Raw genomic sequence first — 25,173 nt, forward strand, 5'->3', positions numbered from 1 at the left:
GAAACAATTGATACTTGGAAAGGTATAAAGGAGGAGGTGAAGCAAGATAAAACAATCAATATCTTAAAAGGCTTACCTGGTTAAAAGTGGCTATGGAACCAGGACACCATAAGCTTTGTAGACTCTTTACACTCTTATGTAAAAAATAACCAACATCCACATCCTGTCCACGTCCTGTAGATACTGGCTGTAGCTGTACAGCTTTCAAGTCAGCTTCAGTATTCAACACTAAAGTCCTAATCTAAATTAAGGGAAACTAAACAAAGTATTAGAAGGCATTGCTATAATTTAATTGTAAATAACAATCTAAATACACAGAACAAAAATATACAATCTGGACATTATAGACAGATGACCAGTAACCACATGAATAAGTAAAAAAAAAAAAAAAAAGAAAAAAAAAAGAAATAAATGAAAAAAGATTGCCATGGACACTGATATATGAGCAAAAAAGAAACAAGGAAAAAAGGAACACAGGTAAGAGGCTGGCAGCAGCAGCCTCCCCCTCCTGCACTCACCAATACAACTCAAGGAACACATACAGCCTTCAAGAACATATGAAAAGTTCTCGGTAGGTTCAATAATTGACGGTATCACCGACAGCACTGACAGTATAAAACTGATCATTCGCTAGTTTAATGTGACGTTCTTAACTTTGCAATTACCCGGCTGTCCACCACATGCTATTATACAAACTCATAGAGTTAATTAATACCAGGTAGGCTGCCTAGGAGTCCATGTGACTTTATCTATGCCTGAATGCGAGGTTATGAACGTCATGGAGCTATCCTCACTTATGATTATATTAATTTTTTTTTTCTTCATCCATACCCTTTGAGCCTTCAGTTGTTACTTTGCTCACTGTCTGGCTGCCCAACCTGACCTAGTTCTTCCCTGAATCAGGGAAATTCATATTGCACTTCACAATGATAAAGTGAGTCATATGATTTCCAACAGTGATGCTGTGACTGAAAAAGACAAACTGGAACTTTCATGATATTCAACTTAAAATAAGTAAATAATTAATCACTAATTTAATTTGATTTTATCCTAAATTTCCTTAATATGACAATATGAAGACTTCAATATCCATTTAATTGAGATCATCACTGCCCTTAAAATGTTGAGTGTATTAAGCAATTAATACAATATGAGCAGTGAAATATAATACTTGGGAGCATGACTACCATGCCAATAAAGCTACATGTTATAGATATGGAACACTTTTGGCAGAAAATAAAAAACAAAAACTCATTGATGCAAACAGCTTTTGATTTCAAGACTGCAAACACATGGTTGATCCTAAGGCAAAAGTAAAATTATCCTTCCCTCAGGTGGAAATTGAGTAACATTTGAGGAGGTATAATGTAAATTTCTATATAAATCTAGCTTAGTTATCAAGGCATGATAATTACTCATCCTAACCTAATATCTATAACCATGTTTCATAGATTTGCTCTCATGAAGACACTTGCAGACTCATGGTGACTGTACAGTGCCTCAGTGTTTCCTTCAACAGTCACACTTGTGGGAAAATGTATACACACAAACAAACTAATGATGGTGAAGCACCTTGACTATATCAATAGCTCTACAGTTTGCCATTTTCACACTGGTTGGAGTAATCTCAGCTTTGCATTTGCTTACAAAACTTGGGCTTTCTTATTAAGACATCACAGCAAAGATAAAGTTGGTAAGTTTGGTAAACTTGAGACAGGACATGGACAACTGAAGCTTCATAGTCAGTTAAGTAAACTGTTTGTGTTTGAGGGAAAACAAGTCAGTTAAATAAACAGTTTGAGTTTGAGGGGAAAAGAGTCATTCTCTTGCTTATCTCAGTATCACATTGATGATTCTGCTCAATGTGATACTCCTGAAGGAGTATGAAAAATATATGTAAATAAATTAATGTTGGATCAAATTAAAATATCCACAAATGAAGCTTCATAATATCTCCTTTTTTTTTTTTTTTTTTGCAAAGCCATGAGCTTTGTACTGTAAAATGACTAGAACAAATGTTTATGACTAGAGTACAAACATGGCATAACAATTCCTAGTAATTAGTAAGTGAATATTAATTTCGATATACCCATCATTCAACTTCATACAAGTATTTTTGATACTGAAACTCATTCTTCATTAATGAACTAAATGTATACAATATCTTGACTGACAAGCTTTCCCACAAGTAATGCAGAAGTAAGACTTTCTGTAATGTAGTGAAAACAACAGAATACTGACCATACTATAAATATAGTTTCATCACCAGTATTTTCAACATTCAACATAGCAAGTCCTTAATTCTTGTTTCTTAAAAATAATGTTATAAATTCTTCCATGGCAGTCCACTGTCAAAACACAATATGCACAGTCCTTCCTGTGAGTCTTGATAAATACTATAGAAGTACACCTTTGACCTTCCAGTTCTGCTTTTATAAAATGAATTCCTCTTAACCAAAGAGGGAGACTAATACAACAAACCCACAACACAGGAGATGGCACAGGGACAACCCAAGACCTCACTTACCAAATGAACATTCAAACTGCATTATTAGCATAATGTATGTGCACCTTAAGAATACTTACAGCATTCTTGAATTAGCATAGAGAAAACGACAAAGCTTCAAAGTGTAAGGACTACTGAGTATTTGGGCAATATGCAAGAGATACATACTTTCAGACACTCTATAATATTGCAGTTATTCTCCAAAATAGTTCATTAAGAACAATATCAAAGGCTAATTTGTATTAGTAAATTTACAATAGTTATTGAGAACCTTTGAAGTGAATAAAGGTACCTAGATCAGAAGAAACATTAAAGAATATTACATCACATTTGACCATAGGTGCCTTTTAGGTCTTGAATTTCAATTTACATTAAAATTATCCATTTATACTGTTTTCTCAGCTAAAAGATAACTCTAATAACCTGGGGGCTTGTGGCCAGCATGACCTATAAAAAGTCAATCAATGGCAACAGAGGATGGCACAGTTACTACCTAACCTAGTAAGTGTAAGTACACTGAACGTACATTATCAAATATCACAACCATGTGCAGGTGATGATACAACCGGCTGCACCCAATTGCACTGACCTGATTCTAGCTGTCAAGTGAGGGTACATGGCTCCCACCACCCTCAGGGACCCATGTCTCACAACAGGCAGCAGAGGAAGGACAGCTCCCTGTCACCCTCACTGAGCCAATGCCACTACAGCAGTTCAAACTTATAATTTTTTTTTATTTTGCCTGCACAACCCAGCTATTTCACCACTCCAATAGCTCACACTAGATAAGAAGACACATTTGCATCAGAATCTTCATAAGAAGACAATTGGCAATGTATGCATTCCCATATCTCACTACATGAGAAAACACTTTCTAATCAGTTAGTACTTGGGTATGTCATGGTAAGTGATGAGCACCATATATATATATATATATATATATATATATATATATATATATATATATATATATATATATATATATATATATATATATATATATATATATATATATATATATATATATATATTCCACTACACACATGGTGGTCTTAAGATGTTCAGATTACTCTGGCTCAGTTCTTCATTTTTGCTTATTGTGGATGGCGAAGTTCTCCTTTGTCTTCTCAAAAACATTTGCCAACATCCACAGACTTTTCTTGTCTTTCTTGGCTTCTTAATCTCTTTTACCCTCACAAACCGCTGTGGCTCTGGCTGGGGGAAACTTGAATATGCTTCATCGAATGACCTCATATGGCTGAGCTTGTGAGTACAAATGTTGCATGTGCTTGGTAGAGACTTTGTGCGTTTGTGGGTGTGAGAAGAGAAGAGGTGTGTCTGGGTAGTAGGTGAGGCATTGCAGATGAGTGGCTCCGGAAGCTGTCTGTCTCCTCCTGCCGATGAAGACTAGGGCCGAGGTTCTTGTCAGTCTGGAGAGACTGTGCGTTGTGGGTGCTGCCTTCTGAAGTTTTCACCGCTGTCTGCACTCAAAGGCCGATAACGTCGTATTCTAAAAAAGAAAAGGGCTTATAAATATCAGAAGATTTTGATACCTGCTACAAATTCAGTAAGAAAAGAAAAAAAAATAGTTACATACATGACACAATAAGTAAAATGACAGGTAAAAACAATTTAGCCCAACATTTTGTACATTCATATATATATATATATATATATATATATATATATATATATATATATATATATATATATATATATATATATATATATATATATATATATATATATATATATATATATATATATATATATATAAACTTCATCCCAGTTTTGACAGGAAAAATTCTAAGAAAATAAGAAATGCAGGTCAGATCAGATTCTCAGATTCTTCATATCAAGTTAGATCATCTCTTATTATTTATCATATTATATATTACAGTACAAGAATTTAAATGTGCTGCAACTGCAATGAACTTTTTAAAACATCATAGTAAACCAAGGGTGGCATGCTTATATGCATAACACAACTGAAAGTGTTAGGATCTTATGCTGGCTGTCAGATATCTTCACCAATGGCAACCATCAAAATAAAAATTATTATCATTTACTGCAGGTACTATATTGCAATAAAAATTTTAATTATATGTATGTCTTTGAAATTTCTTGCAATTCCTTATGGAATCCTGTAAACTGTTTGGCAAATGAGGCAACCAGAGTTCAGTTTAGGGTATTAGTGCTGCACCCTTGAAACTGTCACCAGCCTGAAATCTGAACCTTTCCTAAACCCTGTCATTAAAATAGTGGTTTTCTCAACTTTATAAGGAAAGGAGTGAAAAGTATGCATCATATATAGAAAAATGCAGCATGCATAAACAGCATTGGTTACAGAGCTGCTTCATCATCACCATTATCAATACTTCCATTTCCAGAGCTATAAACAAGTGAATTAGAATTAAATTTTTTTTTTTTTTGAGTAGCTTTCATTTTTCAACAATGCTCTTGAAACATCACTCTTTTCAACATAATGACTCATGTTTTGAAACACAGAGAAGCTGATCTAAGGAGTTAAGCCATGAGAGGACACAGCTAGGGATTGAACCCCTGAGGGAATATTTGACATACCAGGCATCTTACCAATCAAACTATATCATAATCATCATAGTCCAACTGGAGTTCTGTTACCCTTGACTGTCCTGCCACTCAATATGCAAAGTGTATAATATCATGTGTTTACTCAATAATGTGTTGAGATATAGTCAACACAAACAGCATTAATGCTAAAGCATGCAGTCCATATCTCATCTTTCCATCCAGTCAGATGCATGACAGAATTGCACAGTGACAGAGTAATATCTAACAAACTTCGCTGGAGTTATGAGATGCATGCTGTATAAAGCTAATTCCACTGGCTTTGCACCACAAATGGAAAGCGTAGCGATAAGCCTTTCCCTTCTTAAAGGGGTACATTAGTCCATCCTCTCCCTCAGTGTATGAAACGGACAAATGTATGACAGGCAATGTGAACATATGCAGCTTGCTTTACATTTCCACCAAGAATAAATGGTGATGCAGAGAAACAGTAATTGCCTCACTGGCTGTCAGTGACCCTCAAGGGACAAGAAAAACTTGCTGCAAAGGAGCCTTCAGCTGTGATAAGGAGAAACAAAATACTACAAATCAGGAAAAGAAACACATAGGTTATATAAGAAATACAAAATGAAATGAAAAACAAAAAGATAGCTTATGATACATTACTACAACAAAGTGGATTTAAAGAGATGAAAATGAATAAGAGAAAGAAGTAAAAGCTTAAAAATTAAGTTTATTAGATGATGGTTTGTATCTTACACATATTTTATGAGAGTGAGTCAAGTTAAAGTGGAGTTGTGTATTCCTATCACAGCTGAAAAATGTCTCAACTCAGAAAAATTTTTTCAAAGACAACAAAGAACAGGCACTAGTCAAGAGAGACATCAGATAAGACCAGGAGTGTGCATATCTATTTTCTCTATAAAGTCAGCATCACTTGAAGAAAATATCTTTAAAATATAAGAATCTACATGCAGCAATTACAAATTTTGAAAGGATATATGAAAACAGGTTATTGGAATGCCCCACGGAAAGCATCTGACTACAAAATATTTGTCTAAGCTGGTTCTGTGAAAGCAGAACAGCTGCACCTTGACAATACACAGGATAAGCTAATGTACCAATGATGTTTCTCACTTCCTGAGAACTGTAATCACTAATAATAAGTCTTGGGTCTGTGGTTATGATCCAAAAACCAAAACCCATTCATCACAGTGGAAGTCTCCACTGTCCCCAAAGCTAAAGAAAGCAAAACAGGGAAGGGAGGAGGTCAAAGTGATGCTTTGTTGTTCTACTATTGCAGTGTCGTGCATCACCAATGTGCACCACTTAGCCAGATTGTTGAGACACTATTATCAAGAAGTTCTCTGTTATCTTTGTGATGCAGTTCAGAGCAAGAGACCAGACCTACAAGAGTCTTGCATTGGCTGCTGCATCATGATAATGCCTCTGACATTCTCTACACGTGACTCAGGATTTCTTGGACAAGCACAGAATTTCTCAGGCTTGCAAGGTTTTCTACTTTCCAAACATTGCTCTTTGTGATATCTAGCTGTTCCTCAAGCTGAAGATGCAAATAATAAGTGTTCCAATTTGGAAGACAAGACCATTGGAATTCTTATAACTTGCAGCACCTGCTGGCCATTCCAAAATGCAACTTTCAGGAATGTTTCCAGCACTGAGCTACATATGTGGAGTTGAAAGATGTGCATTTTTTAGGGACAATAGTTTGAATAAATAAAATAACCCACGTTTTTGCCTATGCTTGGGTGCCTTCAGAGTTTTGGTATAAAGAGAGAGAGAGAGAGAGAGAGAGAGAGAGAGAGAGAGAGAGAGAGAGAGAGAGAGAGAGAGAGAGAGAGAGAGAGAGAGAGAGAGAGAGAGAGAGAGAGAGAGAGAGAGAGAGAGAGAGATCTATGACAAATGGAGAATCTGTTTAATGTTGATGTGGTACTACATAGTAGTAAAGAGACTATGAGCTATAAAAGATGAATGATGTCTGTAAACACTAATGGTAAATGCTGACAAAAAAGTGAAGTCAGTGTTTGATTGGAGAACAGGTGAGGTAAGGCCATACATGTAAGAATCACACAGTGCTCAGCAGAAGGCTAAATGGTGAAATATGGAAAAGATGAGAATCCAAGTACCTCATCATTGCTCTTCGAGGGGATGGAGGAAGAGATCTGGAAAATAAAAAGCAGGACGGGGGAAGCAAATTATGTGTACATTAGGTATACAGGATCATGAAAAAGGGGATGCATAATTATATGATATGAAAATAGGATTAGTTATGTGCTATACAGTATATAATATTACTCACTCTAACACATGCTTTACAAACATAAACATTTAATGAATAGCAAACAAACATAATTCAGGCATTACAGAAAAATCTACCAGAAAATTCATGTTTCAAAAAGTGAAGGATAAGGACACAAAGAATAAATCTTGTAAAAAAATAGATATGATATAACAAGGAAAGTATGGAGGTGTGAACTGCAGCATGTATGAAATGTGACATAAGCTTTACAATGATATTGAAAGAGAGAATAGAATAGTATAGATTAGTCCATTGAAATATCTTAGAGGGATTAAAGGAGGAGGGTTTGTAAGAGTGGAAGAGAAGAACAAAAGAAATGAGGGAAAAGACTATAAGAAAAAATTTATTGTATGGATGAGTGACGCATAAGTTCATTTAAGTTAACTGTATAATGTGAGGGAACTATATAATGTGTAAGAAAAGCCAATGTGCATTAACAGGCAAACAAGAGCTTTTCTTTTAAAATCCTTCTTCTTTGAAAAGAGCATAGAGAGAGGACAAGACTAGATTAACAATAACAAAAATTAAGACAACAGAAAAATAATAATAATAATAATAATTATAGTAATAACAATAGTAATAATAATAATAATAATAATAATAATAATAATAATAATAATAATAATAACAATAATAATAATAATAATAGTAATCACAACAATAACAATAATAATAATAATGATAATAATAATAATAATAATAATAATAATAATAATAATAATAAAAGGGGGTTAGCCAAGACAAAGTGCTTACACACACACACACACACACACACACCATGTAGTATAGAGGTTAGCATGCTTGGTTCACAACCAAGGAGGCCCAGGTTTGAGTCCTGGGCATGGCAAGGTAAATGGATGAGCCTCTTAATGTGCAGCCCTTGTTCATTTAGCAGCAAGTAGGTACAGGATGTAACCCGAGGGGGTGTAGCCTCCTTGTCCCGGTGTGTGATGTGTGAGCGGTCTCAGTCCTACTCAAAGATCAGTCAGTCTGAGCTCTTTCCATTAGGGAATGGCTGACCATCAGACAACCATAGGTGAATGACACACACACACACACACACACACACACACACACACACACACACACACACACACACACACACACACACACACACACACACAAAAGAGGTGGTTGTGGCAATGCACACATGTTTAAAGAGAAACTGGATAAATATGTTTATGGAGACAGGACAAAATGAGCTTTGGCTCGTGCCCTCTACAATATAACAAGGTAAATATGACTAGGTAAATACACACACACACACACACACACACACACACATACACAATTACATACAAATAACAAATACATACAAACATTCTCTAAAATTCATCTTAGGCCCTATGCCTGTATAATAATAATAACAATAATTCCAATAGCAACATGAACAACAACAACAGCAAGAACAACAACAACAACAACAATAATAATAATAATAATAATAATAAAAATAATAATAATAATAATAATAATAATAATAATAAAAACAACAATAGCAACAATACAAAACCAACCTGGCAGCAACATCTCTGGCTGCTGAGGGAGGCTCTGACGAAGGAGGACGTGGCTTTCGTGGATGTGAACTCTCGGACTCACTGGAGTCTTCATGCTGGGGCTTGAGGAGGTAGGAGGGCACACCTCTCCCGGTGTCAAAATATCGACCACCTGTTCCTGCTTCTATCATGGACACTCGTTGTCTGTTGCTGTAAAGAAAATGTACATAGAATATTAGCTATCTGATATTTGAAGATTTGACTAATTTGCTAGCATCTGTACTGACTCAATTTTATTTTAAAACAAGAATGTATTGTCTTAGTCTTATCAGTCAACAGAATGCAGATGGAGTACCTTTGACGGTTTCTAGACTGCAGTATGGTCGGTGGTGGTGGAGTGACATCTGACATGGGGCGGGTGCGGCGGCGCTGGAAGCGAAGGTTGAGCTGGGCTTCATCTGTTACATATTTGTCTACACCCTGACGTCTCCTACGCAGGGCAGGGGTCAGGTCAGCCAGGTCCTCACTGTGGTCCTCATTGCTGCCTGATCGTTGATAATCATTGACCGCTGACGCTACTGATCCACGCTCTCGGGCTGACCGGTGCTCTGACACACCACTTCTTGTGCTGACTGAGTCTTCCTCATTACCTGGAGAAGCCACCTTTTCTGCCAAGGCAACTGAGATTCTACGAACAGCTTCAGCACGATCAGACTCAGAATAGCGTGGACTTCTTCCCCCAGATGATGTGATAAGGCCTCCCTCTGGCTCACCCTCCTTGGCAGAGCGAGCCCACATAGGCACAGGAATGCGACTTTTCTGAGAGGAGTCATCCTGACTACCTGGGGACTTCCTCACACCATTGCTTCGCTGTCGGTCCGGTGACATGGAAGACCGTGCTAACAGATCTGTTGGACGTGGTGTGTTGGTTTTGGAAGACTCCTCACTTCCTTCCTCTAAGAGATCCTCACAGGAGCGGCGGTGGCGGGATGACCGACTGCGACGCCCACCACTCTCACTGTGGGGTGGTGTTCCCCGTGGCGAGACTGACGGTGTCACAGTTCTGGATCGATTTATCATTGTGGAGGCTTGAAAGGCAGCAGATAAGTCATTCAGGTTAATAACAGATATTTTTCTTGAATCATCTCCATCTTGCTTCTCTTCTAATAGATACTCTAGTGATTTTCTTCGTTCTGATAAAAGTGATTTCTCTTCTTCACAGATGGTGTCTTGCCTCGTTCTTCCTTCAGTCTCTCGTGTGCCCATGACCGTCTCATATCGGGAGGACTCTGGGAGTGGCCCACCCATTACAGTCTCATAACGGGAACTCTCTTGCACAACAGTCTGATCATGAGCTGCTGTTTCATATCGACTGGTATCAGGAGCATTGGTTGCAGACTCATACCGTGTGGACTCAACATCTCGGTCTTTGTGGTCTTCCATAACCACCGGCAGGGCTACAACACCAAGTCTTCTCCTAGATTCATCCTTCTTACTGCTACGAATATCACTCTTATCTTTTACTGTACCTTCAGAAGATTCAATACTTTTGTGCCCATCTTCATCTTGGTCTTTCCTGGGAGAACTGCTCTTGGCTCTATGACTGGCTTGATGAGAGGAGTCATCGGGGGGTGGGGCATCGTAATAAATAGAGCGTTCCTCTGGATGGGTTAGTGGGCTGGACTGGAGGGAAGTTGATTTATGTGTAGTTCCAGCAGGCAGGTCTAACATGGAGGGCAGAGGTGGTGGAGGTGGAGGTGGAGGAGGTGTAGTAGTTTCTGAATCTGCAGTGAAAGCAGGAGGAGCTGGCACCACCGCTGACAGCTCCTGGCGTGATACTCGGATCTGGCTGGCGACAATGGTTGTCTGACGTGTGGGATGAGACAACTTCTTGTCCTTGTCAAGAACACGGAATTCTATTTTGCCACCAACGACAGCATCTGTTTCTCCTTCTTCATTTTCACATATGCTGCAAATGTCAAGTATGATTAGTAACTTAGTATATAATAGACTATTGGCAGCAAGGCCACCAAGTGCAATGCACTGGCTGAGCCCCCCTCTTGGTGGGCCTGATTGGCAGATAATCAAATCTTGTACTCAGCATCAATCTACCCTGCCTACCTATCTGCTTCATACAATTATATATATATATATATATATATATATATATATATATATATATATATATATATATATATATATATATATACCTATTTATTCTTATGACTTCTCTCAAGAAAAACTGGACGTCATTACTGAGCATATGTCTGAAGTGCAATTCAACAAAACTGACTCACAACATCATAAGCCACAACATAAGATATGATCAACTTGTAATGAAGTTATGATAAGGGATCTTCCATGCTTGACTAAAGACTTAATAAAATAAGATGTGAAAGCATACACAGATATCAATCTCTGCATATTATCTCAGTGGGTATAAGTTTGGCCAGTAACCAATTGTTGCACACAGTAGAACTATACGACCACATTATCATTCAGATTATCATTTTGCTGCATCTTGAAATGTATAATCCATATTGAATATGCACAGCTAAGCAGCCTTCAAGTATATAAGCTGACTTAGCAGCTTTAGTCATAGCCCTTGCCTCACCACCACCTGGCTTGCACAAGAGAGTGGACCTGAATGCTGCTGTTCTTGTGTTGAGTCTTAGCATTATCTAACCCCAGTCCCTGGCTTGTAAGACCCCCATTCTTCTACATTATTGTTAAAAAATTAATCCTCTCTTCCCACATCATCAGTTTTCACTCAGTATTTCATATATCAACAATAAATTCCATTTCCTAGCATCAGAATACAAAATCTGAACTTACCCAATGTCAGGCATACTCTGACGCCGCTCTGGTGTGAGAGGAGAGCCTTCCCGAGAAGACTTTACACAGATGCCCCGAGCAACATCAACTTCATAGACAGCATCAGTAACAGTGGTGGTGTGTACCAGAGGGGGCTCCAGGCCTGGCCGAATGTGACTGGACAGTTGAGGATTGGACCAGGCACGTGGTAGGCCAATCTGATTACCAAGTTCGACATGTACCACTCCTTCCTGTCCCTCCGGTGGCAGGCAGTCATCCACCTCCTCAATGCCCCCTGATGCCTTGGTCAAAGCACGCAACTCTTCCACACCGTGGCTTCCAGCAACACTGCCACCTACTATTGTAACATCAGGCACCTGGAAATCAAAATAACATAAGCTGGAAAATAGTAACAAATGCAAAGGAAAATACAAAGTACACAGGTGTATGAAAAGGAAAAATATTTTCTGTTTGAAAGTATCATTTTTTGGGTAAATGAATAAACCATTTTCCATAAAATTACAAATTTTCAAATAATAAACAATGTCAGTAAATATCAATTGTTAAAGTATGTACTTTGAAATGTTGCCTGCAAAACATAGACATACAGAGCTATTAACATATCATGTACTGGTTAAAGTCCTTGGCAAGAATCCAGCAACTTAAATATAAACACCTGGCTACAGACCTTGACAGCAAGAAAAAACATTCAAGGTCACCACAGATGACCTACTGGTTCAAATACCTTACTAGATGCAGAATTTTAGAAGCATTTGCTTGATTGTAACTTTTCCATACTGTCTTAGATTTAACTAATAGTCAGTATTAGTAGTCAAACAACAGGTAAGCACTGCACACACAAAGAGAGATCAAGTTCACAAATGAACACAAACACACACAAGAGCAACAGCATGAACACACATGCGGTTATTCTGGAAATGTTGGTAACACTTCAAGGATCACCTGAGGAGGACCAGTGGGTCTGGGTATTGCAGTAGTGGAGCATCAAAGTCAGAAGCTTCCTAGTTGGCAAGACAGCTGGCCAAGAGGCAAGGTCATCCACAAATGAGGTCTCCAGGTGTTATCATAATAGCTGTTGTAGTTTAGATGGTTGATTGGTCCCATGATAATGGAATGGTTGATTTTATGTGGCTGTGTAGTGGTCAGGGCTAGCATCGGAGATGTAGCCCATTGATGACCACATGTAATGTTGTTTCTTCAAACAGCACACTTCTAGCTCTTCGATGCCGCAGGGTCTGCATGGGAACCCGTTGTCACAATGTAGTCTTCATAACAAGGAAATCAATGTGGTCACTGTATCCTCCTAGTGATTTCTCAATTATCTCTGCATACAGTGACTATCAGCATACTTTTATTTCATATACCATTTCATTATATATATATATATATATATATATATATATATATATATATATATATATATATATATATATATATATATATATATATATATATATATATATATATATATATATATATATATATATATATATATATATATATATATATATATATATATAGTGTTTTATTATGTACTAAGATGGTCACAATACAGCCTAATAATCTTTACTTTATTGAAAGCTATCTGCCTAGAAAAATTATCAAAACTAGCAAGTTCTTGTATTCATGATATGTTCTCCATCAGCTTATTAGTCCATTTTCTACCTTGTATCTGCAAAGCATAAAGTTTTCTTTAATTAAAGAATTTCCAAATGTCCTAAAGGTACTAAATAAAGCCTTCTGGTGTTGTCATAGAGTAAAGAATCTCCTGGCAAAGATTAAGGTAGCCACTAGTGGGAAATTTCAATTGGAATGTAGCCTTAGCCAGAGGGAATATTCTTAAATTATCATGTTCAAGCGTGCACTTTATTTTTCTCTTGTTTTACCAAATCTGAAAGTACATTGTACAAATCATACTCACTAGTGAATGATCACTATTTCATATCATATAACACTATACAATTGCTACCAACTGTAAATGCAAATGCTGCCTAACCACATCACGATTGCACGACTGACACTACTTTGCTGAGCACAAAATTCATGGTTGCACTAATGAGTAAAATATCTAAAAAAAAAATCTCCCCAGCATGAAATGGGTTTGCAATGACATGAATTACTTTTATAGGATTTATGTACACAATTTCAGGTCTGCAATTTTAGGTATGTATTGCTTTTAAGCTTACTATGTTAAGATTACACACACAGCCTTGTCACTTATGATGGTCCAACTTTCTATTTTCAACTTTATGCAAAAGTTATATGCATTCAGTAGAAATACCAAAAATTAAGTTTAGTAGTCTTGTCATGTGCATTATTATATTTTCATGGGTAGAATTAAACATTTTAATACCCAAAACTCCCATGAAAATATTAATGCATCATTCAACATCACCATCAACCAGTATGATTCCAGTGAAGGATAAATAACTGATGGTCAGAGAGTTTCAACCATATACCATGCCATGCTGGCTTAGGATGTCTTGCTGTAATGTCACAACTCTTTATCTTGTGTCCCATACCAGTTCACTGCCAAGTGCAGAGGCTGTGATATAAAAGGATAAAAGCTTAAATTTTCTCTACCCAGTCAGGGATTTGAGCCCAGGACTCTTGGTTGTGAGCCAAACATGCTAGCCATTATGCCAATGAGCTGCTGTGTGATTGGCATAGGAGTTAGAAACTAAAATCTGACTCTCATAAATATGACATCATCTTGGTACCAGATAAATACTTACCTGTTAAAAGTAATCTCAATATCATGAATGTATTAATTTTAACAATATTATCAAAGAAAATTGTGAGGTGTATTTTAAAAGTCTGGTTTCTTTAAAAAAACATTAATCTGATACCAGACACACATTGGAAACAAAAGAAAGTATTAACTTTGTAATCCTCCCATTAGACATTTCAGCAATAATGATAAATTAATCTGAAAATGGGTTGTCTTTAGCCATGAGAAGCCTTAACCAGGCCAGGGGGCTGAATCCCTGACAGGGAGAACACAAGGACACAACCTTATATTATGCCAAGACCAGAATGACTCTCAGGTCCCTAGATTATTTTTTGAGCCTCTGTACTCTGTCACTACTGTTTCCTTTTCCCTTTTAAATTTGGTGTTTCAGTATGTTCTGTACTACAAGCATAATGGGCTCAATTTTTTTATCACGATTAACTGAGTTCCTTTAGAGAGAGGATGTGGGGAAAATACCCACCCATGTGCAAGTACATTAAACACCATTGCAGTACCATATAATACATATGTATCAATATGACACATTTCTTTCATACTTATCTACAATGGTCAAACACACTAATTTCAGTGCATCTGGTCCTTTAAAACATCAACATGTTTGAGCAGGCTTTGGCATGTAAGAAGTGTGCCTACTGTACATGTGGTAAGTTCACTGTAAAAGTTCTGGGTGTCTGGATTTTCATTACGAGCAACACAACTATAAAATAAGATGTTTTTAAAAATGCATGTGGTAAACAAAGAATGAATAGTGAAGGAAATTAATCTGTATTAATATGTAGTATATGTATACATAGTAGGTTTATAATGTCAAGTCAAGTAAAGGTAAAGGAATAAAATATGAGGTGCTTGAGGAGTCAGGAGTAGCAACCTGAGGTAGTTTGGCATAAAAAAATAAATAAATAAAAAAAAAAAGTGTAAGAAAGTGGAAAGACTATGACAAATGCATGAGATCCAAGATCATAAAATTTGTTACCAAGTATTATGTACAAAGCAGTACTTTTAGCTACATTGGTAGAAGGAATGATGAGCATGGGAAAACTGCCAGATTTTCTAATACAAGACAATTCAACACATTTATCAATTTATTTATTTAGTACTCTTATTTATTTATTTATTCTTTTATTTATTTATTCATATATTTATTTGTTTTGAGGTTTCTATTCTTATATGCAAACACTGTATTCAGAATGCAAGGCAAAGGACACAGTTGTTTTAATATAATTTTCAAAAATATGTAAAGTGAAAGCTCATAAACTGAGATTTGTATGTAATTCTATGAGTCTTCTGAGTTGAAATTTGATGATCTTATATGATCTAATATATAATGATTATTGTATTCACTGGATCTTATGGTTCTGAAATGTTTGATATAACCTTGTGATCAAAACACAAATTATGAAAAAAATAACTACTCAAAAAATAAAGCTTTATACAAATATGAAATAGCTGAAAAATAAGATGCTCTCTCTCCTAAACATTTAGTTTATTTTCAGTCAATTCCTCTGGTTATATTTACTAATATATTCTTTCAGTAAAACCCGTCTTCTTATATTTTATTTTTAATAAGCACATGTTTAAATTAATCCTTGTAATAATCCTGAACAAAACAATATCTAATGTTCCCTGGAATGCTAGTAGGCTATTGCATATAGAGCTCTAGCTTCCTATGATATTCAAATAAAAAAAAATGTTTCCTAACTTATCAGGTTTTGTCCTGATGTACGTGTAAGTAGTCATAAAACAAGGCAAAAAACATACAATTTCAAAAGATACAAGGGAAAGGTGTATCAATGCAAGAGCTAGCTAGAGGAGTCTAACTGGACTGAACAAGCAAGAATCTGTGCAATTAACTATAATTCCATAAAATCCAAATTAATCATAGTCCTTCTACTAATTACTATCGTAATCTGCAGTCAGTTTTTACTATTAATCTAATCTCAGGGGCATGAGAAAACATATATCTATTTATTCACTTGATGAAAGGAAAAACCCAAATTTGGGTAAATCAAGATCTTTCACCATGTTCTGGTTTACCATCTCCTTGGTCCATATTTCTGTACCTACAGAGTTCAACTTTGAAAGGGTTTTTCTCTTAATAATTTGTCATTTGATGCTACTGTATGAGATGATGAAGAGATGTTCCATTACAAGTTTATACACAGTAATGAGGATTTATATGGCAATAGTCAGTACTACTAAAAAGGAAGGTAAAAATATTAGCCATACACTAACTAGTTCCTAAAGCTAAGTAGTCAGTCAGAGCATCAATATTTGAATTTCACTAAAACAAAGTAAAATTAAAGAAATGTAAGTCTGAATATTACCTACTGAATGGTTTAATAGTTAGTTTGTTTTCTTTTCATGCTACAGTGAGTCTGTTAGCAACAAAATACCACGAGGTGCTCCACTCTCCATTAGTATTTCAAAACAGAAAATATTAAGTATATTTGTATCAAATTACACCAGTGTCCTGTTACAGATGGTAGGACAGTACTGATTATCATATTTTTCCGACATTCTTCAAAACAATAATAAAATACTTCAGATATTTGTATCATATAGCCAATAACTGAAGGAATTTTCTCAAAAATACAATTTACACATGACAAAGCTCTGTTCAAAAGCAAACTTACAAATATATTTATTCACAGATTCTCACTGCTCTTCAACAATGAAATACATATAGATGAATAACAAAGTCATCAGCATATCAACATCTTTTGGCATAAGTCATTAAAATAATTACTTGTAACAGACTGTGAAAATTTCAAATTCTATAAAAATTGATTCCATTACCCATACAATGTGTAGTAAAGCCTCAAAGATCTCACACTTTGAGTTACATGCACCTACTCCTAGCTTTGGAATTTCTGTGATATTCAAAGTGCATAGTGTGTTGTTATTGTAGCTTTGGCCCATAAGACCTGAATTATCTTACAATGTTTTGACATGAAACTTAGTCTTCAGTACTGTAACTTTGCAGATAAATTTCAAAGTATCAACTTTGGCTTTATAAAGTCTCTACTGATGGCTTATATGCATCAGAGATTGGTTGCAAAATATAAGTGTATTTATTTTAACTTGCACAGTAAGATTTTAAGATTTGAAAAGGGGATGTTACCAGTTAGTAGTGATATACAGGCAAGAGAAATGAAGATTATTAAGAGAGGTAAAGATTATTCTTGTTTTACATTTAATTCAAAGCTAGGCATTGACAATTATGCTTCTAAAAATGCATACTGTTAGTGAGTTAGCAAATGAAATAATAATATACTGTATAGTATAAATAACAACACACTCATTTATGTACAATATAGAGTACAACTGGATTTATGTGTTAAGGGAGTGTAAAAATAGTGATGATGTATGAAAATTTATGCATGACAATCACAAAGACAGATGTACATAAAAATATGAAATATATATGCCATGAATGGTAGGAAAATAAGCACAAAAGCATGCACTAATAAACAATGAAAAAAAAACATAATTAACCTGTAACTGGATAAGCAGCATATGCAATAAAGAGATTTTCTGATTATTCATAAATGTAATTTTAGGAAGCACAGGCTGTCTGTTCACCTGCTTAATCATCCACCATCATGTAGTGTTGTCACTGTCCCTTGTTTCAAGATGTTGATTGTAAAAGCCCTTCTCAATCATATGTTTACTAAACTTTATGCAGTTGTGCATTTTCATAATAGAGAAATATATTATGTGAGATAGAGTTATTATTTACATCAGCATTATTTTTTACTGTTACATTTGGACATAGTTTATGAATAAGGTAAGTCTCAACAATAGTGAAATCTATAGTTTGTTAACCAGGAGCAAGATATGCATTCCAAGTGGCCAGTCACAGGTTAAAGCAGTAGAGGATAAAGAAGCAACAATGCATCAAAACTAAATTTCAACTAGCAATAATGTAAATAAATACCATAAGCACCCAACACTCTATACATAGACAGTATAACAGATTTACAGACTGGATGACATATGATAGTAGACAAATTAAAAGCTCCCTACCTAGGAAAGAACACGTATAGCAAAGAAAGCAAGCATTGGGAGTCACTCTGGGTCGTACCTGTGTGTGGGTGTGGTGGTCAGATGAGCGGTGGCGGTCATCCTCGCTAATCCTGGATAGCTCTGCCCCAGCCCTTCGGGACTTCTCAGTGTTTCCAGCATCCTGCACAGGTGTGATGGTGGTATCGTCAGGCCCCCGTGATGATGGCGACACAAGCTGAAGGTTATTGTACTGAGATTTTCATGCTACTTATTTTCATAATGCATGATAATCGTTTACCTTAACTCTCTTCATTGTACACTACCTCCTACAGAACAACCTATGACAGAATAGTCCCACGCATTCCCTAAACTGCAAGCTATATCTTCAAGTAAGCCTGACATTTGGTCTACAAATATTTTTGTTCTCATGCATCTCATACTTAAGAAACTGATAGATTACTAAAAAAGATTATTTTTTTACCAATACTTGTCAGTCCTAGGGCACCAAACCCAAGACCTCCTTAAATGAGTATAATATTCTAACCACACAACAGTGACATAAGCAGCCTGCACCCCATCTGTTAATCAGAGAAGCTACCTTTTAAACAGTGGAAATTTTCTTTCTTTACCTATATATTATTGAATAGTGTTGTGATATTTACTTATTCATTTTTGTGGTCTTTATTTTATATTGAACCTAATAAGTTCTCCATAATAACTAGCCTATCACTTCCTAACCATTACTTCGGATAACTCACTGTAATTCTCTGCTTGTGTTCGGGACTCTGCAGGTTGTCAGCCTTGAGCTCATTGTCTGTCTCCTCTGAGTCATCAAACTGAGACTTCCACTGAGAGGCAAGGGTTAGGCCACCACCACCACCCTTTGTCACTGGCTGGGACACGTTGTCATCATCAGCCAGAGCAAACTGAGTGATGGAGAGGTCTCGGTGCCCCAGGTACTTGGCCCGCTGCACTGGATGGAACCTAGGACAGAAAAGTAGAGTTAACTTTTGTACATGGTTAAAATATGTACTGTCTAACTTAAATGAATGTATGAGAACATATCTAACACTTTCATATTTCTAACATAGTGTAGGTTAGTGAGGATTGTACCAATGTGTGAAAATTACAGGAGCCAGTGTTTAAGTTAAGAAACAGGAAGTGGGTAGAAAAAAAAATTACACAATTTACCCAATCTACCTGTCCATATCTGGTGCTTGTTTCTAAGGAATTCCAAAAAGAAGAAGAACAAAAGATAGAATCTCTATATTTTCCAGTTACTGTGTGTTCTAATCTTCTCATTTATCTTTCTTTCTTATTCTCTCTCAAACTTTTAAACTCACTCTACTTATTTCACATATCTTGCATGCACTGCTTCTTCCATACTTCTATATACTGCAATTCTTGAAACCATCCACCACTCCTAATTTAATTCTTTCACCCTCATTTGATATACCACATCTGTTGTACATACTAATTATTTTCACCATTCATTCTTCACACACTTCTCACATAATCTTTTTTCATGTGTCTGGCCTTCATTCCATGCCCAAAACTCATGCATATTCAATTGTTGGTGAAATTACCCCATCTCACAGTCTCCATGTTTACTTTCCTCCATCACATCAATATTTTTCAGTGGTCAATCTGAGTGAATATAAATCTGACCTATGCATACTCTACCCTTTCTACATTCTGCTTTTTGTTACCTTCTGCATTTGTTCAATCACAAATTTTCTATATATCTTTCCAGTTATATTACAGAGACTTACAACACAAGAATTCCAAAACTAATTTCTACAAGCCTTCCCTTTGTAGGCTGGTCTTTCTCCAACTTTCTAGTGTCCTCCTCTCTCTCTTTGCTATAACTTGTTTGAAGATGAATATAGTAATTTGTGGAAAGCTATTAAATAGAAAAAAAAAATGGAAAGAAAATGGGAAAGAAGAGTGTGACATTAGTAATCATACAAATTCTAGAAATTCTATTGACATACAGAATCCAGCTGTTGAAAGCCAATTGCAAAAGATTTTTGTGGCCAATTCAGTAGTATCTTCCCTTTCTTTCACTGCTAAGTATTACGAACACATATGCCGACTCTGAAGCAAACAATAATTACCTCATATTCAAATGGCCAATATGAGATAAAAATTCTCAAACCAAACCTTCACGAGCAATGAAATAATAAGACCTTCTCAGACAGTAACAAAAAATTAAAATAATTAGACAAATAAAAGTATATATACTGTAATTCCTTTCCTTCTTTCCCAGGATCTAAAAGATAATTTATTTATATGTTTGGGATTCAGTAAAATCTCATTTCAAAACACTATAGTAATTCACAAAAATAAAAAATCTCCAGATGATGAAAGTGAATGCTTTTACCAAGTTAGAATTAAAGCTTCAACTAATTACCATAATTGAAAAACACTGGTTAGATTTGTAAACAATGGGTCAGAGAATACATAATTTCAAAGGTATGTATCCTCTTTGTACAAATGTTAGAAAATCATGCAAACTGAAACACGCTTGCCTTGACTTGATCTGTTTCATTAAAGACTTGTAGTTAAGATTTCAAGCAATTTGCTGAGTTGAAGAACCAGTAATTTTATAAGAAATGTTTGTAAGTGTTTAGGTTTTATATTAAAAAATATTTACCTGGAAATTAAAGAAAAATAAAGAACAACACGATGAAATACGAATATGTACGGAAGGACACAAACACATAATAATATAAATTACTTTCTGACGTGTAATACTATAAAATTTTAAGCAACACTGAACATATACCATCCAACTAAAGTAGTAGGAAAAACAGGTTAACCACAGTGTACTAAGGTTATAATAACTGTACCAGTCCTGAGTTTCTACTCTGCTCTGCACCATAAACACTACAACAGGAAGGTAAGGGAGGCTACACTTCATCAACACACTCTCAACATGTATCATATACGTACTAGGGTCATTCTGAGGGGCCACTTCGCGGTACTTCTAAAGTAGCACAGATAAATTCATAATTTCCAGGTGAAATATCCCTTTTTGCCAATAGGGATGCACTGGTTCTACAACTAACTTTCCAAAAAGTAATAGAAATGCCAAGGTGACAACACGTCAAGGAAGAGAGACAGTGGTCTTTGTGGAGGGGACTGAGGGCTTACTGACACTCTCACCTGGCAAAGCTGAGACTCCTGGTGCCAAACAAACCAAACAGACACACAGTCATTAACGAACATTTTATCATTTAATGTTACAACAACCAAATCTCACACAAAAAGCAAACTGATCCATATGAAGAGTATGGATATTGTGGAATATGGATATCTTTAACAACAATGCAAGTGGATTTGGTTTGGAGTACTGGAATTTAATATTGAGTTGTATTGTGAAGTGTCTATAAATGAGCTATCTTGGTTCACACATGCTTTACTAAAACGAAAATGTATATCAAATGTTGTTCCAGTAAGGTTTTCTTTTAATTAATTCATGAAGTGCAAGGAACCATCTTAAACATAAACATGCATTGTTTAGCATTTAGTTACAAAATTAGCTTTATGTTCAGACTAAACAGTCCCTCACTCACCTCTTGTGATGAGTTCGGCGGTGTGGTGTGTGGTCGCGGGCATGGGGATGGAACTCTCCTTCAGTGGGTGGTGTGGAGCCCCCAGGAGACACTCCACCTGTGTTGGGCTCCATGCGGGCCAGCCGTCCACCCTCTTGGAAGCTTACGTAGCTGGCATCATGCACCGAATACTACAGAAAAAGCATCAGTGTTTGAATTTTCAACTCATTTTATTAATCAATATCATTCATACATGTTCTACCTTCCCTTTCACTCACACATTCCAACATTCCCCTTCCTTATATTTCATTGGGTCTTCCTGTGTGTACTTTCTTACACAAATTCCACATCATTCCATTCTCTCATCATATTCATATGCTGCATTTGGCCATCTCTATTCCTCATTATTCCAAGAAGTTTTAATTGCCCTTTGATAAAAAGTAGAAAATAATCCTCCTAAGTACAAAATCTAGGTAGTTCTCCAACTCACCTGATCATCTCTCTTACTGGCAGGTTCAACATTCATGTCCACGTCATCAGCGGCTGTGTCCACCGAGGAAAGACGCAAGACGGCCAATGGCTTCCTGTTCTTGTTGTCATCACCACCAGCTCCCCTGAAATAGTCACAGCATCTATATCTCTGAGTTTATTCAAAACATTCCTCAGTAAGGCTTTACTGGGTATGTGACTAACATATTGGTTATCATAGTAAACTCTCTTTATACCAGAGCTATACACATGATTTATCAGCTTTTAACAGAAACCAAGATATAACTGATGTACTGTCATATAATGACCTAGCTCATTATATCAGTGTTGTCATAGTCACTGAGCTCAGGTGATTATCTTCCAATTTAGCTTCAATAAGTTAATTAAAAAGAGGGTTACCTGACAAGGTGTTCTATTCATTTATTTATATACAGCTATCTATCCATTTACATTAGATGTTTTCCCTAAAAACTACCTCCAGAGTATAGGTTTCTTATTTGATCATTCCAGATATACAAAGTTTTCCTTTGCACTGAAGTGACTGGAAATGTTACTACAAATATGCAGGTAACAACAAAATTAAAACAGATACATACATCTGACAGAATATGGAAGATATTAAAGTAAATGTTCCCCAGTAAACCAAGTATACAATACATAAAAATATTGGTGTAAAAGACATGAAATTAACTACTCCACTAAATGGGGGCTCACCTGGGGGTCGTGTGGCCTTGCCTGGACGCCATGACTGCATCCCCGTCCCAGTCGGTGGAACACTCTAGCCGTCCCTCCTTCTCCTTCTCTCCTCCCCCTTCTCCTTCCTTCTCACAGTTAAACTCTTCAACCTAGTGATTAGAAAGAGATCTCAAATTGCAGACATCCATTGCTCTCATTAAGTCCAAAAGAATAAAATTTTGATTTTCACTAACTTATATATCAAGAAATGATAGCAAAAAAAAAAAAAAAAATTAGGAACTTTTTTTTTTTCCATATTCTTAAAACTAATTCTCAAAGCATCACAGCACAGCAGCTTTCTCATCTCATAATACATAACTGAAATCATGAATTTACTTGTACATTTGAATTTTGAAATATTTGGTCATGCACCTATCATCCAAGAATATCATACATAAGATTTTGCATTTGAAAAATCCATGGCAACAGAATGAAGCTTTCACAATATGTACTGTGTACTTCAAACAATGTGCAAGTCCTTACATCTACCCATGTGAGTAAAGCATCACCTAATGTGTTATTGGAAAGCAAACTTTTCATAGTGCAATTACAAAGCTATCAAAGGCATCACAAAAGACAAATAAAGAATAATTAACTCTGTACTGAAAAGAATACGTAATATTATGTTCAATGAGATAACAAAGTTTAAATATATGTGTTCAAATTTTAATACCATCATCAACAACTGAAATTTTTACCAAATGTAGCAGAGTTAACTGTCATGTCACATCCCAAAGCTTTTCATGAGCAACAACTGTTAACTTAGAAAAACTGATGAATATATGAATGTTTTCTAATGAATAAAAAAATTTATCACATGCCAAAGCTTTTCCTGTTTGAAAAGAACCTGTGGTGGTATCAAAGTTTTACTTATGCAAGGAAACCAATGTTCACAAACCAAATTTTTTTCAATTGTGAGTGGATGTAAAATCTAATATTATTATTTTTTTTTTTTTTTGTGTGTGTGTAGGTACATATATGTAAAAATTGATAATCATATGACTTTTTTTTCTTTATGAAGAATTGCTAAAATTTAGAGCTCAGTGTCTCATCATATAAAAAAAAAATGTATCATATAACTGTGTTTTCTTAGTTTGCTAAGCACAAAAGACAAAGATAAGCAACAGTGTTGCTGATGTTTCCAGTGGATGCAGTTAACTGTGCTTCACAAATGACATTTATGAGGTATTATGAGTGTGCACTAAAAGCTTGCAATCTGACTTTGTATGTGGGGATCAGTGTCTTGTAACAATGTGCTAAAAATCCAACATAAAAAGAATCAATACCTTTAAGATCAGTGAATTTGCAACAATAAGCTTTGTGGAGGCAGCAACGATCAAGTATTTTTACAATTGTGATATAATACAGGTTGTGTGAATGTGGTGGTGGTGCTAAATTGCCTGATTATTATATTGACTTACATAGCACATCATAAGAGATGTGTGTAGATTTGCAATGTGGCTAAACTGAAAGAGTAAATCACAATTTGTCTTGGTACTTATTCTAACTGTAAGATAAAATATAAGCACTACAGTAGGTCTATAACAACTGCAGTTTTCACTTGTACAGATGTACCTTACAATATGATGGATAGGTTTCTAATATTACATCAAGATAAACATAAGATAAAGATAAATTAATAAACACTTTATAAAAACTTAAACCTTGATATCTTTCAATCTAAAATACAGAATGTTGTAAGAAAACATATTTAAAGAACATAACTTTAGAGACCCAACCTAAATGTTAATCTCATACATCTATTATTCACTATCACCATTTTCTCATCTTTCACATAGCACTGGGTAGGGAAGGAGTTCACTTAAATTGTAAACACCCCAAAGAGAAGAGTCATAACTTCATACAGTTCACATTACCATTCATACACTGCTTGCTGATATACTATGATATCTACAGCATCAAAAGTT

At 35.7% G+C, this 25,173-nt stretch overlaps 1 protein-coding gene across 11 annotated transcripts in view; it reads right to left on the reverse strand.

The window, feature by feature from the left end:
- Positions 1–268: 268 nt before the first annotated feature.
- LOC135106918 (uncharacterized) overlaps positions 269–25,173 on the reverse strand; it is a 145,067-nt gene continuing 120,162 nt past the window's right edge. For 6 of the 11 annotated variants that reach the window (XM_064016356.1, XM_064016358.1, XM_064016359.1 and 3 more), the window contains 11 exons: positions 23,225–23,355; positions 22,512–22,635; positions 22,043–22,212; positions 21,633–21,650; positions 19,223–19,448; positions 18,544–18,699; positions 11,708–12,063; positions 9,228–10,841; positions 8,894–9,082; positions 7,204–7,239; positions 269–4,016 (listed from right to left, as the gene is read on the reverse strand). In XM_064016356.1, coding sequence (XP_063872426.1) covers positions 3,932–4,016; positions 7,204–7,239; positions 8,894–9,082; positions 9,228–10,841; positions 11,708–12,063; positions 18,544–18,699; positions 19,223–19,448; positions 21,633–21,650; positions 22,043–22,212; positions 22,512–22,635; positions 23,225–23,355 — 3,105 coding nt within the window. In that variant the 3' untranslated portion in view covers positions 269–3,931. Of the gene's footprint in view, positions 4,017–5,559; positions 5,615–7,203; positions 7,240–8,893; positions 9,083–9,227; positions 10,842–11,707; positions 12,064–18,543; positions 18,700–19,222; positions 19,449–21,632; positions 21,651–22,042; positions 22,213–22,511; positions 22,636–23,224; positions 23,356–25,173 lie in introns of all 11 variants that reach the window. The other 5 variants (XR_010271503.1, XR_010271504.1, XM_064016354.1 and 2 more) reach the window with 5 other exon arrangements.

Source organism: Scylla paramamosain, chromosome 14, assembly GCF_035594125.1.
Source record: "Scylla paramamosain isolate STU-SP2022 chromosome 14, ASM3559412v1, whole genome shotgun sequence".
NCBI classification, from domain to species: domain Eukaryota; kingdom Metazoa; phylum Arthropoda; class Malacostraca; order Decapoda; family Portunidae; genus Scylla; species Scylla paramamosain.